Consider the following 14,600-nt stretch of genomic DNA (forward strand, 5'->3'; position numbering starts at 1 on the left):
AGCTTCTTCTGAAGTAAGACACCGCAGACTGACGGACACCTGAGAAAAGACTGAAGCAGTCCAAAGCAATCCCGCTTTGGAAGGAAGACAGAAGTTTCTCGGACAGGTAGTGGCTCGCCAAAACTTTCAAATCTGCCTAGCCAGCCCGCCAGGGCGTCACAAAGCCCGTCTCTCAACTACTAAGCCACGCCCCCAGGCTGGTTGTTCTCTAAGCTTCCAATACTTCCCTTCTTCTCTCCGACTCCACCCACTTCGTCAAGAATCATTTCCGGGTATGTTGACTTCTGATTGGTCCAGAATCCGGAAGTGAGGGCGGGCGGTGGCGCCGTTGCCGCAGTGACAGTACGGGGGAGTGGGAAGATGGCGGCGTCGCGTCGCTCTCAGCATCATCACCACCATCATCAGCAACAGCTCCAGCCCGCCCCAGGGGCTTCGGCTCCGCCACCGCCACCTCCCCCGCCGCTCAGCCCGGGCTTGGCCCCGGGACCTACCCCGGCCTCTCCCACGGCCGGCGGCCTGGCGCCCTTCGCCTCCCCGCGGCACGGCCTGGCGCTGCCGGAGGGGGATGGCAGCCGGGACCCGCCCGACAGGCCGCGATCTCCGGACCCAGTGGACGGCGCGGTCTGCACGGTGGCTGCTACGGCCGCGGCCCCGGCAGCTTCCGCCGCCGTCGGGGTCGCTCCCAGCCCAGCCGGCGGCGGCGGTAACAACTCCGCGTCGTCCACTTCTTCGCCTACTTCTTCTTCGTCTTCCTCTCCGTCCTCCCCTGGCTCGAGCATAGCGGAGAGTCCCGAAGCAGCCGGAGTTGGCTCCACAGCAACTTTGGGACCCGGGGCGGCGGGCCTTGGCCCGGGGGTCCCAGCCGTGAGTGGGGCCCTGCGGGAGCTGCTGGAGGCTTGTCGAAATGGGGACGTGTCCCGGGTGAAGAGGTTGGTGGACGCAGCGAACGTGAATGCAAAGGACATGGCCGGCCGAAAGTCTTCTCCCCTGCACTTCGCAGCAGGTCTGAGACTGTGTTTTACGGGTTTTGGAGCGGAGGGAGGGTGGTCGGACTAGGAAAAAAGTTACAGGTTGTAGTGGGACAAGTAGGGACTTGGTGGTTCTTTTACACCTCACCCTGAGAACTGAAGTTTAGTGTCCGTGTGTTTGGTGGGGGGTTGGAGGGGGGCGAGGTGTGAATTCACTCCTTGGCGTTTGCAACAGTGGTACTTCAACTTATGCAAACTCCGTGTAGCGCTCAACTGTGGATGTGGGCATACTTAAAACCTTTTCAGTTCGGAGTTGTGTCTGAGACAAGTTGGATTTGAGTACCTTTAGGAATAGCTTTGTTGTTCGTGTGCTAGTTCGTTTTGTTTTTTACGACACGGTTTTGTCCTTTGAGTAGGGACAGTCCGGGGCGAAAGAAGTGTAGGGTAACTCAACAAGTGTCTAAGAATCTCTCGTATTCTTAAGTAACACAACGAAAGACAATGGGGTTTGTGGAATTCCACCTTTTCTAAAGAAGTGGACAATCTGGAGAGACTACCTCCGGCCAGTCGGAGACAATAGTGATAAGGGTAGTGTGTGCCTATGATAAGGGACAGAGAGATCAGCTTTGAGGTCCAGTGTGTATTTACCTTGTCTCAGCTAGCTCATTTTCTTAGAGACAAAGATGATAGGTTGTTTGAGTGAGGATTTAGGAAGAAGTCTTCTGACGGGTAAACTCAACACATAGGCACAGATTTCTAAATGCTGAACTTTACTTTTCTTGCCCCTGCCCCTTCTGAGTAAGTAGTTGTTTTCTTTTAGAAACACAGAATATTTTTTATAAAATACAGAAATGTAGAACAAAAACAGGAGGGCCATACTCTCACTGCCTTGATACTTCTGGTTGATTTTTTTTTTTTAAATAAGGTTAATTAGGTTATGTACTTTAAAACAAGTACCTTTGAAGTTTGTACTTTACATATATTATAAATTCAAATAGGACAGAAAGATACAAAATTAAAAGACACACTTTTTTAAAAAGTATCAAAAATTCCTCTTTTAAATGTTAGTTTTCTTGAGTGTGTGTGTGTTTGTGTATGTGTGTGTGTGTGTGTTTGTGTGTCTGTGTAGGGACAAGAGGGCAATTCCCTGGAGCTGGAGTTACAGGTAGTTGTGGGTCACCCAGCTTGGGTGCTCAGCTACTCTGGAAGAGTAAGCCCTGTTTAATTAACTTCAGAGCATCTCTGCAGCGCCCTTTCTGTCTTGAGATGCTGTCTGAGCACCAGAACTTTGCTTTTGCTGGGGAAGCACTTTACCCCTGGGCTACATACACCTCCAGCTCCTCTTGCTGTGCATTTCAGTGGTGTTACTCCTTCAGTTCTGTAAAGTAAGCTTAGAACTTTATATAGAGACCTTTATATATATTTTTCTATAACTCAGCAGGTACTGCAATTCTCGTTTTACAGATGATAAAGCGAGGCACACGTGAGTCTAGTTCTCAAGTAAAGTAGTGAGACATTGACGTTGAGTCAGCAGTTTGATTTAGAGCCTAAGCCATAATCTATAGGTGGGTTTGTATGCAGGGCACAGCTCCTAAGTTACTTGGTGTTTGGGGAAGAAGGTAGTAGTCTGGGGCTCATGGAGAAGGAAAGCTAGTGATTTTTATTTGTTTTTGTTTTTTTTTTTAATTTCAGCCATTGCTTAGAGTTTGTAATGTTGCAGTGCAATCAGAACTTTGAGGAAATGGAAACTGCACCCTTCCTTGCTTGTGTGTTTGTATACTTTTCCACTTCACTTGTAGCAAATTGCATCTGTGATCCATCAATGGACAGTGATCAGTGGTGTGATACCCATTGGGAATGGTCAGATTACTGGGTCTGTGCTCCATATTAGGCCGAACTAGTGAGTGTGATGAACTCACTTATAAGTAGGCTTTCAGCTACGTAGATGAAAAGTCAAGACTCTTGCTTGTTTTATATGAAATAGGATTTCTTTTTCTTGTCTGGCTTTTCTTTCTTTCCTAGTTCTCATTTTCTCTGTCTCTTGAGGGAAGTCTGGCCAGGCTCAAGGTTCTGCCTCAGCCTCCCAAGCTCTGGGATTTCAGCCATGCGCCACTACACAATTTCTTTTTCTTTAGGCTAAATGAAAGGTCTGAGTCTGATTTAATAAATCATCTGAGACCGTTTACTTTCCAAATCAAGCAATATGTTGTCTCACAGATGTCCAGCTACCAACTACTTACGTCTGTTTCTGCATCACTTCACTCATTTAGTGTTGGTCCACACAGAAGAAGGCTTGTTTCCCGTCATGGCTTCCCTTCACCACAGATTGCTTAGGATTCATTCCTGGGGTTTATGTGTACTCTCATCCATCAGACTGCAGACAAGAAACAGCCTTACGGAGTTACTTTGCAGTTAGGAGGACCTAACAAATTCTCCACCGTAAAAACTAGTTAACCTACACTTTCATATTTGTTTGTATAACACTAAGTCTAGTTCCGTTAGCTGTGGACTGAGTAGCTAAGAGTTCTTGTTAGTTGACTATTATTTGACTGAAACTATAGTCATTGTTTGTCCTGGAAGAGCTTTTTTAAGGGTAAGAAATAGGCAATTGTCTTAGATGGAAACATTTTAAGTTATTTTGTTTTATGGGTGTAGTGTTCTTATTGGACAAAAACATGCTAGAATTATGGGATGTTGGGTTAGGTTAATGTCCAGATTGGTAGGCCAAGAGTTCCTGGAAAGTTGTAGGGCTGAGGTAATGAGTTTTATAGAGCAGCTGACAACTATGAAAGCCAGTGAGCAGCAGGATAGGTGAGTAAAATAGAACTTAGACTATGGAATACTCTCATCCTACAATTGCTGAGTTTGATACTTTGAAAGAAAATGAACTCAACCCATATTCAGGAGGCAGTGATTACACAAGCTATATATACTTAGAGTTCCTTGTTAGCGGTAGGGATGTGTTTGGAGAAATCAATCATCCATGTGATAGATTTTGTTGTGTGTGACCATCACACTGTGCCTACAGACACCTGGATGACCATCACAGTGTGCCTACAGACACCTGGATGGCCATCACAGTGTGCCTACAGACATCTGGATGGCCATCACAGTGTGCCTACAGACATCTGGATGGCCATCACATTGTGCCTACAGACAACTGGATGGCCATCACACTGTGCCTACAGACACCTGGATGGCCATCACACTGTGCCTACAGACACCTGGATGGCACAGCCTGATGTACGTGTGTGCTTTGTGCTGTTGCTTTCAGACTTCATGAGTGTCCAATGCACACTGAGTCCTGATAGTCGTAACACAGTGATGGGGACTTGTATGGAAGCATAGAGTATAGACACAGTGTACCCTTAAACACCCTTAGCATGAGTGGAGTTTGCAGAATTGAAGCTAGTCTGGGTGTGTTGGAGAGTAACAGGAAGGCCTAAGCATTCCTGAACTACTGTAGAGTTTTTTAAAAGCATTGTACACTTACAGCCATCCTAATTGATAAAACATGTTTTACTTGAGTGATGTATTAAGCTTAACTTGATTCCCTTTTGTTTGGGAAGTCAGGATCTCAGGGTATCCCAGATAGCCTGAGTTGGCAATCCTCTGCTTCAGTCCCCTGAGTAGCAGTGGGCCTGGACTATCATGCCTGGCCAAGACTTTCCCACTTTTAAATCTTTAAAAATGTTTAAACTTTTGATTCCTTTGTAATACTTAAAACATAAACATTCTGTATACAGTTGAACAAAATATTATCTTTTGAATCCTAATCTTACAATGATCTTTATTTTAAATAATTTTATTTTCAGTACATTATTGTTAAAAAGTAAGACAGCTATATTAAGTAGCAGAAGTCAACACCAGGTTAGAATAATCGTCATCACTGTCCTTCGCTTCCTACTACAGCATTGGACCATCTCCTATGATAGAAGTAGGACCTGCTTGAGGTTGCTTTCCTTGTATATAGATTTTCAGTGTAAAATGATGATGAAAAGCATAATGTAGTTGATTAACACATCCAGCTAATAACTTAGCCTCACCAGGTCTGTGTGCCATATGTGATTGTATGAGCTATGGTTTCGTATGACAGGGAAGCACAAGGGTACCACATTGGGTTTGTTTATACCAGAGTCATCACAGAACACAGAAGTGATGTATTGTGACATCACAGTGGCAGTGACATCACTTCACGATAGTTTTTTTTAGTGCTACTATTATCCTGTCTCTGTCATGTGACTTGATCTCTCTTTGACCCAAAACTGTATTCAGCTTGTGACTAGATCACTAGTGCCACCCTAGAAGCTGCTTTTCCCAGCAACCTGCTTTGTTTGCTAAGAGCAGGTACAACAGAATATTCAATTTTAGGTTTGACTTTTCTAAGAAGTTGGAGAGTAAATGTCTCTTTAACCAGTGCTTTAACATGGGTCCTGTTGCTCAGGGTCCCAGAAAGGTGGCTTCTGGTCAGAACTGTCCTTGGAGTTGCTGACAGGCAACTTTTGAGTATATTCTCATGTGGTGAGCAGAGAGGGGCACAAAGAAAGAGAGCACGTGGAAACGAGCATTCATGCCTTTCTTTATAAAGGCTCTGTGTTTCACTTCCATTGCCCACTCACTTCCCAAAGGCCTCACCTCCTAATCCTGCCACACTGGAAGGTTTCAGTGAATAGAGTTTTAGGAAGGCGTGGCATGAGCAAATGTTGAGTCCGTGTGTGTCTTTCTTTGTGTGCATGTGTTCATGTGCATGCTAGGTGGAGGGAAGCTGGGAAGGTCTAACATGTGAGTAGTGTTGTCAGTACAGTGGAGGACAGTAGCTGCTTTAGGAATGATTCCTAATAAAAGGATGGGTTGGGCTAGTTCTTCACCTAGAGCATGTGTGTGCTGCTATGCCATGTAACCAGCTGGCTTTGCACAGGGAGAGAGAGGGTGCTTGCTGGTTGGGGCTCCTTGATGTTAGACTTGCCAGATAAATTTATCACTTAAATTTTGGGTTTTTATAATTGTCTTTTATGATAGAAAAACAAGCTGAGCTACTTGTGTCATTCATGTAGTTTCTTGATCACAATTGAGCAGGATTAGTCACCATGAATAGGCAGTAGTGTGGTGAGGATGAGGTAAAAGAAAAACGCTTTGCTTTCTATCAAACGAGCCATAATGCAAGAAGCAAATACCCAGAGGTGGACTGTTAGTTTACTGTTTGAAAAACATTGTACTCCTTAATATATATATGTGTGTGTGTGTGTGTGTGTGTGTGTGTGTGTGTGTGTGTGTGTGTGTGTATGGACTAGAATGAGTTTCTTGGGATTTTATTAAAGCCTTGGCACTTGGGATGATGGATTTTGAGCCTAATTTTTTTGAAAGTCATTTTGACTTCAAGTAATAGAGGAGAACGTCTTAGTTGTGGGCCTTGGGGTCCTGTGCTTCATGGACTCTATCAGGTTCTGTGATTGTTGTTGCCTGCTTTGTGGAAATTTGCTTTGCTGTTTGCTCAGGCTGTCTATAGAATTAAAGCACCACGACCCTTTAACTGTGTTCTTTTCAGTTCTTGTGGAATGGCAGTTCCCAGTTCAGTTCAAACAACTGAGTCTTTTTCTTTTACACTGTAGGAAATGGAGAAATAAAGTATGAAGGTTCCTTTTGGTTGTAACTAAATGGCTAGTGGCAGGTTTTTATTTGTTTGGACTTGGAACTTTTTTCTTCTTAAAGAATACACATTTGATAGTTGACATAGATGACTTGTTAACTGCAGGGTCAGGCAGCCTTTAGAAAGAGTTGACTGACTGACCCACAATTCCTAAAAGCTATAGTCTTCATATCACTAGTTATAGTTTTAAAAATTAATGAAACTTCCCAATATGCAGTGCCTTTGAAAAATTCAGGTAAGTCCAAGTAGATCCAACAGGATTGATGCCTTCATTCTGATATAGCTAGGGGAGCCATTTGTAGGTCCCAGCCATCCTGTTCATACATGTGCCTTTCTCCTTTTTCATGTGCTTACCTTATACTGCCTTGAACGGACCATCTTTAAAAAGAGATGACAGTGGAGTACAATTAATAAGTATACCATAGCTGTTTTGTGAAATAATGTCTGGATTACAGATGCTAAGTTGTTCTTTTGTGAAGGAAAAACCTCATTTGGAAAAAAATTCTCAACTAATTTGTAGAGCAAGGTATTAAAAACTAGGCTTACCCGGTGTTCTCCACAAGGTAGTATCCATAATGCAGCTATGAAATGTATAATTGTGGGCTGGAGAGATGGCTCAGAGGTTAAGAGCACGGACTGCTCTCCCAGAGGTCCCGAGTTCAATTCCCAGCAACCACATGGTGGCTCACAACCATCTGTAATGGGATCTGATGCCCTCTTCTGATGTGTCTGAAGACAGCAACAGTGTACAATGTACTCACATACATTAAATAAATAAACCTTGAAAAAAATGTATAATTGTTATCCTATTGGGAATTTATGAAAACAAGGAGAACCTTAACATTGGTATTCGATGCACTTTGGAAGAGGGAGCTTTTTAGGTTAATATTAATATTTCTAGTCTCATGTTTGACTTTCTTAATATAGAAATAATAATATAATGCACTAACCTACCTTTTATTGTCAGAGTCAGAATTCACAGAGCTGCTAGGTGACACAGTAACTAAACCTGTGTATCTGGTTGTCCTAAGATCATTAGGTCTGGCTGCCCAGTGGTAATTTTATAGTAATGAGAAACTAAAATTATGTTTTGAGTTATTTTATAATTTGACAGCTGGCATGACTTTCTCAAATTTGTTTCCTGATGGTTAAAACAATCATCTAAATTTGAAAGAAAAAAGAATAGTCCTTCATCTTACCACTTGAAGGCAGGTAGTGGAATTTGTGGTGGACGGATCCCTCTAGCTCTTTCCTTGGCATTTAAAGTAAAGCTCTTCAGTAAGTAGGCTGTTAGAGTATTTATCGTTATTAGGATTCTTGTCCTAAAGATTGGTTTTTTACACTTGCGAATGTGTGTGTATTTACATGTGTTCATGTGCACCATGTGCGTGTTGGAATCCATGGAGCCCAGAAGAAGGGGTTAGAGCCCCTGGAGCTGGAGTTTGAGAATTCTGCTGTGGGTGCTGGGAACCAGGCCTGAGTCTCTTGCAAGAGCAGAAGCACCCTTAATGTGGAGCCACCTCATCCAGTTCCCAGGGTGTTGGACTGTCTTACCCTTTGTTTATCTGATTGGAAATACATAGTGTTGGGCTGAGTGATCATCACAGAGCCTCACTAAATCAAAGGGCATTTTAGCAATTCTGTTAAGTCTAGAGAGTTTTAAGAAAATCTTGATAAATTTTGTTAAATATTTTTGATTCACAGAAGCAAACTTAAATAGCAAATAAAACGAGGAAGTCACAACTATTTGAAAACACATGATGATACCGAGCTGTAGACTTAAAAACATTTCAGATGGAGCTGGTGAGACGGCTCAGCAGGTAAAAGTGCTTGCCGTGCAAGCCTCATGCCCCGAGCTGATCCCACAGCTGATGTTAGAAGGAAAGTTCCAACCCAGAGCTGTCCTCTAACCTCTTCACGTGTGTTATAGCATGTGCTTGTTTTCACTCACACACATACTGTGCTGACCCCCATACTTATAATAAATACTAAAATAGGTCAGAGGGTAAGTTTTATATAATGTATATTTTGCCATAATTCAAATGAAACAACAAATGCGCTAGTAGATGTTTTGGCCTTTGTTATCTTACAGAGATGTGTGTGTGTGTGTGTGTGTGTGTGTGTGTGTGTGTGTGTGTGTGTGTGTGTGTGTATGCTTGTATAGGTCTGCATGTGTGGGTGTGCATGTGTATATGAATTCATGTGTGGAAGTGGAGGTCAAAGCTGGAGCTCACAGTTTGGCCACTGAACTCTAGGGATCTTCCTGTCATCCAGCCTGAGCACTAAGGTTACAATGTTAGCAGAGTCACCTAGTAACTCTGCTGCTCTCCAAGGCTGCTGGAGAGCCAAACGCTAGTCCTCATGGATGCATGATGGTCACTTTATTGACTGAGCCATCTCCCAGCCTGGGAACTCATTATTTAATATTGCCAATGTGAAATATGGAAACACTGGCCTCAGTAGCATGAATTTCAGCAGTTATGTTAATAATGCCCTTTCAGTTTTTCTGTCAGTTAGTGTTGTGTCTGAATGACTATGGTTCTGGCGTGTGAAATTCACCATTTAAGAAGTGTTGGTGGAAATTCACATGAGCTTAATGGAACTTGCATTAGTTAACAGTTATTGAGACAATTCCACAGTGTATTCCTCACTCTTAGGCCATCTTGATCTCTAGTTCCAAGGGACCTAGATGGTAAGGATTTCTCAGGGCCTCACATAGTTGGACACTACTAAAATGGTATGGTCCTTTGTCAGAAGCTCACCAAATAGTTCTCAAGTCTTCTGCAAGACAATGAGTGGTGTTCTTTCCTGTCCTTGCTGTGTACTGTTCCCTGGGTCAGTGGGAATAATCTTTCCACCCCAGGTCAGGCACCAGTGACAGAGCACAGAGAGAATCCTCCCAAGTCTGGCTTGGTGAGCCATTGAGCTTATTGGGGTTGTATAACTGAAAAGCCTGGGGGGGGTGTGGTTAACCTCTCACAAAAACAACATAAACAGAACCTGCGACTTGCAGGCAGCACTGCCAGAGTCTGCTTTCTATAGCAGTTGTTGGCAGCTGTGAGGTATCCTAAGGGAGAGCATTTTGTCTTTTAAGAGCGGGAAGAAGAGACCAAAGTTTTTTGCTGTTTCATTTGAATTGAGACCTTTCTGTTTCAAAGTGTTAGTAGGGTCTAATGCAACACCAAAAGATCGCATCGCCTGCATCGGTCATCCGTAGATGAGGTGTGGAGCAGGTGTGGCAGCATGAAGGGAGGGACCTTCCTTATAAGGCACCTTATTAGATCTAGATTACAAATACCTCAACACACGATTCTTACGACTACTTCATCTGGGGCTCTTGCACATCCTTATACCCACAGTGGGTTTCCTAGGGCTCCAGCCTGGATGTTTACATCCTTGCCTTCTGTGCTTACTGGGATCCAACTTCCTGTTTCTGACAGGTGTTGATAAGCACCGTGGTTTTGCCCTTTTATGAGTCATACCTGGCTGCTAAAAGGGTTCCAGGCTGGGCAAACATCTTTACCCCTGGTGTGCTTTCTTCTAGGGAGAAGTGTGCACAGCCTACTCTAACGGACTAAGTGCCTGCCCCAGGAGAAGCTTAGTCTTTTTTCTCCTGTACTGTTCTTTCTCTTTGACCCTTTCAAATGTTTCAGGCTTCAAAGTGTTCAGGGACTGACAAGCACAGTGCATGGGTTTTTGTCAGCCTTTACCTGGAAATTCTGGCTTGGTAGGAATCCTGCTGTCTGGAGACCTGGACAGACTCTCTGTCCCCCTGCCTTTCTCTCATGCCCCTTGTTTGAACACTTTATGAACAATGCACATAAGTGAGTCATTTAGATTCCACTTTATAAAGATCATATTTTACCATGGACTCACTCCGCCAAGCCACAAAAGCCCCTTCCCCATCTTAACTTCCCTCTGAACAGAATCCTGTCTAGCCTGCTACTGTGTGACAAAACTTTTCCAGGGGAGACATAACACATGTCTACTCGCCCTAGATAGGGATCCTGTGACAGACAAACCAGAGTGGATACCAGCAAAGTCCAACTTGGTGAACCAATGAGTTTTATTGGGAGCAAAAATGATTCCAAGACAGCTCTGTCACCAAAGCCCACTCCAGCGTGAGTGACAGCTCAGCAACACGAGGACACCTGGAGCACACTGCACAGCTTGCAGGCAGCTCAGCCGCTGGAGAGTCCTACTAAGGACTCTGGCCTAAATCTCTTCCAAGCAGCTAGTCTGCTTTCTGAGTCTACTTTACAGCTCAACTCTGCTCTGCAGAGAGGGACTCTCACCTTTTATTGCTGGCTCTGGTAGGGAGGGGCCTAATGACAGTATCTGGTCAGTTTCAGGGCTCCAAAGCTATTTTGAGTTGTTGACCTTACTATTTAAGGAGCTTCCTGCAGGATGGAATGTTTCAATCTCGAGGAAGGAGACACAGCAACTGGTGGGGGCACACACATGGCATTTCTTACACTCACTTCTGTCCGTCCTACTTGTCGAATATGCTTTGACACAGGAACTCAACTGGCCATAACCAAGTATCCCAACGTGAGCCATTCTAGTCCCTCAGGGACTAATTCTCCTCACATTGCCTCAGATTACACTGCTTTGGTTTCAAGTGGGGGGGGGTGAGTCATTATATTAGTCATGTTCTCTGCTTCTAGGGCAGCCAGACCGAGCTCGTCTATCCCGTGTTCCAGCAGCTTCACGGACAGGCTGCGAGGGACTCTTCATTGTTTTTAGGTGCAGTGTATTATTCCCTGGTTACCACAGCCCCCTGTACTGGCACATTATTGAGGCTGCCATCTGTTTGTTGGATTACAGGTTTTCTCTTCTGTACTAAGTTTAGATGTGAGGGATATCTTGTGCTAATCCTTTGCCATCTTCCTTTTCACTGTTTGATTCTTCTCATGCATTTTTACCCTTTGGATGTTAGTAGGGGTTATTTAGCACAAAACTAGTTTGTACTCTACGCCTCGCACCCCACAGGTCGTGAGAAACAGCAGTCTGGCCCCTCCATCTTAGCCTCCCCCCTTCCCTGCCACAGGCTCGTGTGGAGGATGCATCTACATGTCTTTTTCCTGTTGCAGCTCTCTCTCAGGCTGGCCTGTTCATTCTGAGAAGACAGCTCAGCCTCTGTCGTATGTCTCATCACTCACAGCAGAAATCTGTGTGCCAGCAGCCACTGCCTGCTTACAGTCCTCTCCAGTCTGTGCTGCTTTGGGGGATTGGAGTAGTCTCTAGACCATCAGCTGCTTGGGAGGCATCCTCTTACTCATCAAGGAAGAGTGCCACACCCCATACCACATAGAGGAAACTCGGATTGTCCCAGAGATGCTCCAGGTCTAAATAGTTCAGACTCAGTTGCACATCTTTTTTTTAAAGGTTTATTTTATTTAAGTGAGTACACTGTAGCTGTCTTCAGACACACCAGAAGAGGGCACTGGATCCCATTACAGATGGTTGTGAGCCACCATGTGGTTGCTGGGAATAGAACTCAGGACCTCTGGAAGAGCAGTCAGTGCTCCTAACCGCTGAGCCATCTCTCCAGCCCCTCAGTTGCACATCTTATCACCCATGTTGGGGTACGCAACTACCACTACATCAAGGTGCCATCCCTTATGTACTCTATTCCTGTGCACCCCACAAGTTGTAAGAAACAACAGCCAAATGTACTGTATTTCTTTGCTTTGTTCTCTATTCCTGTGCACCCTCAATTTGTAAGAAGCAGCAGTCTGTGCCCATGTTGGATTGCTGTGCGGATGCTCCTCCACCTTCAAATAGATCAGCTTCAGTTGCACATCCTAGACTTCTTGGGCTTTGTTTGCCCCGGATTGGATGCTAGTTGCATTGTGTGACTTTTTTTGGGAATCTATGACCATACAGTCCTCCACCCCCAAGTATGATGCCAATGGCAAACCAAAGAAAGGGTGATTGACTCAAGTTTACTTGATGAAACAGTGAGTTTATTAAGGTTACTTTGAGGAGCTTCAGTAACTTGGAGTGTATCACCAAAAGCCCATGTCGGCTCATGTCATAAAAGCCACCCCACTTGAGTTTGCTGCACACCTTCCTAGTAGCCCATAGAAGCACCTCTTCCCCCAGTGGTTGTTTACTGCTTATGTATCCTTGCGGAGGAGCATCTTGAGTTTTGAATAACTTTCTTATGAAACGAACCTTCTCCCTTCCTTCCAGGAGGGATTGTTTAATTGTGTTGTTCTCAGATGTTTTCACCTCAGGACTCTTAATTCTTAACGGTGGAGTAATGCTCCTCCCTGACCCTCAGGGTTCTAAGATGCCTGAAATTGGATCATATCAAGTTCTGTATAAATTGTTTTCGCAAAACATATACCCAGTGTAAGGTTTGATTTATAAATTAATAAAGGATTAGCAGCAGTAATACAGAAACAGAAGAGCTGGTGGCAAATTCTGTGCAGGTAGTCTTGATCCTTTCCAGAAGTCTCTAAGTCAAGAACTCCCAAGGAAGCATGGTTAGCTCGTTCTGTTGTATCGACGTCAGGAAAAGAACTGAAATGTCAGGAGAGTGAGGAGAAGCAATGACAATGGACAGATAGATTGGGTACCCTGGGCAGAACACAGAGCAAAGCTCACTTCGCCACACTGCTGCTTTATACATTACATTATTTGTTTCTGGTCTTCTCCATATAATGCTCCCAGTCAGTGGCTGGCTGCAGGCCACTAGTCAGAAAGCACTGTGGAGAGAGGAAATGACTCTGCTGAGTGTATGCTTGTGAATATGGGTTACATCTGTTGAGACTTACGTTATAAGTCAAATTGTAGCAGTAAAAATACATCAACTCCATCGTCTGAGAGTAAATAACACTTGCAGTTAGATAGTTTCTGAAACCAAGATTACTGAGCAAAGGTGGTGGTCTGTGTTTTGAGTCAGTTTAATGACAGATTTTATAGAAGACAACCCAATTCTCGCCTTTTCCCTGCCATTGTGTGTAGTATATGGATTGAACTCATGAAACAGTTAATGGAGTGGAGAAAGAAAATACTATTTCAATAGTCTGTTCAAATAATAGATTTTTTTCTTTATAATACAGGGTTTGGTTAATTCTTGTGAGAGGAGAGTTTTGAGCCTTATCAAAGAATTTTTCGTATTTCTGGTATGTTAAAAACTACTGACTTTATTTTACAGAAATGGATCTTATTGCTATATGGTTTGGCCTTCTGGGAAATAGTACTTTGGAATGCCATGCAGGTCTTTCAGAGTCCAAGCAGCACATGTGTTAGTAACACCAGTCTTAGAAAAGTAATGGTTATTGGAAAACTGCTAACATTATAAAAGCTTGTGTAATACTATGAAATTTGGCATTTGTCTAAAAGCTTAAAGTCTGTCTTTGGGAGCGAAGATTGTTGCTCACTTCTAAGTAACAGGTTCCCGTGTTCATCCTGGAGAAAATGTAGGCCAAACGCCGATGTGTGGACTGGTCCTGGGTAGCTGAGTAGTGAGTAAAGTAGGCCATTACATCCAGGTGCTTAGGTGACTCTCACTGCGGCACAGCCTTACTCAGAGATGCTCTTCAGAGGCTGCAATTCAGGCAGATTATTAACATTTGCATGAAGAATATTCTCACGTGAAATTGGCTCTGGAAAACTACCATGAAAATACCACGAAGTCCTGGCGATAAAGCTGGAGCCTACAGTTTGATGTCTCCCCCTGGGTAGTGTAGTGTTACAGTTTATTTGTGTTGAGAACACTATGGATGCATTTTCCAAATGACCAAGGCATGATGCTATGAAATCAAGCACCATCGCTGTTTGCATCGAGGAAAGCAGTACCAAGTATTGAACTTCTGAGATCCCCAGGAAAGAGCTTCGAGACCACTAGGAACCCATAGCGTAGTGGGTAGTGTGAAGTGTGCTGATTAATACAGATAGCTCAAAATTTTAACATGGGTTTAAGAATCTGCCGATGGGTGTGGATAGTCTCGTATACACCACAATTTACATGC

The 14,600-nt window shown here is 44.0% G+C and overlaps 1 protein-coding gene across 1 annotated transcript in view; it reads left to right on the top strand.

Annotated features, from left to right (window-relative positions):
• The first annotated feature begins 325 nt into the window (after nt 1-325).
• Nucleotides 326-14,600, top strand: part of Tnks (tankyrase) — a 139,766-nt gene continuing 125,491 nt past the window's right edge. Inside the window, exon 1 of the mRNA XM_032918953.1 lies at nt 326-1,003. Within this exon, the coding sequence (XP_032774844.1) occupies nt 361-1,003 (643 nt within the window). The 5' untranslated portion in view covers nt 326-360. The remainder of the gene's footprint in view (nt 1,004-14,600) is intronic.

The sequence above is a fragment of the Rattus rattus genome, chromosome 13 (assembly GCF_011064425.1).
Source record: "Rattus rattus isolate New Zealand chromosome 13, Rrattus_CSIRO_v1, whole genome shotgun sequence".
Lineage (NCBI taxonomy): Eukaryota > Metazoa > Chordata > Mammalia > Rodentia > Muridae > Rattus > Rattus rattus.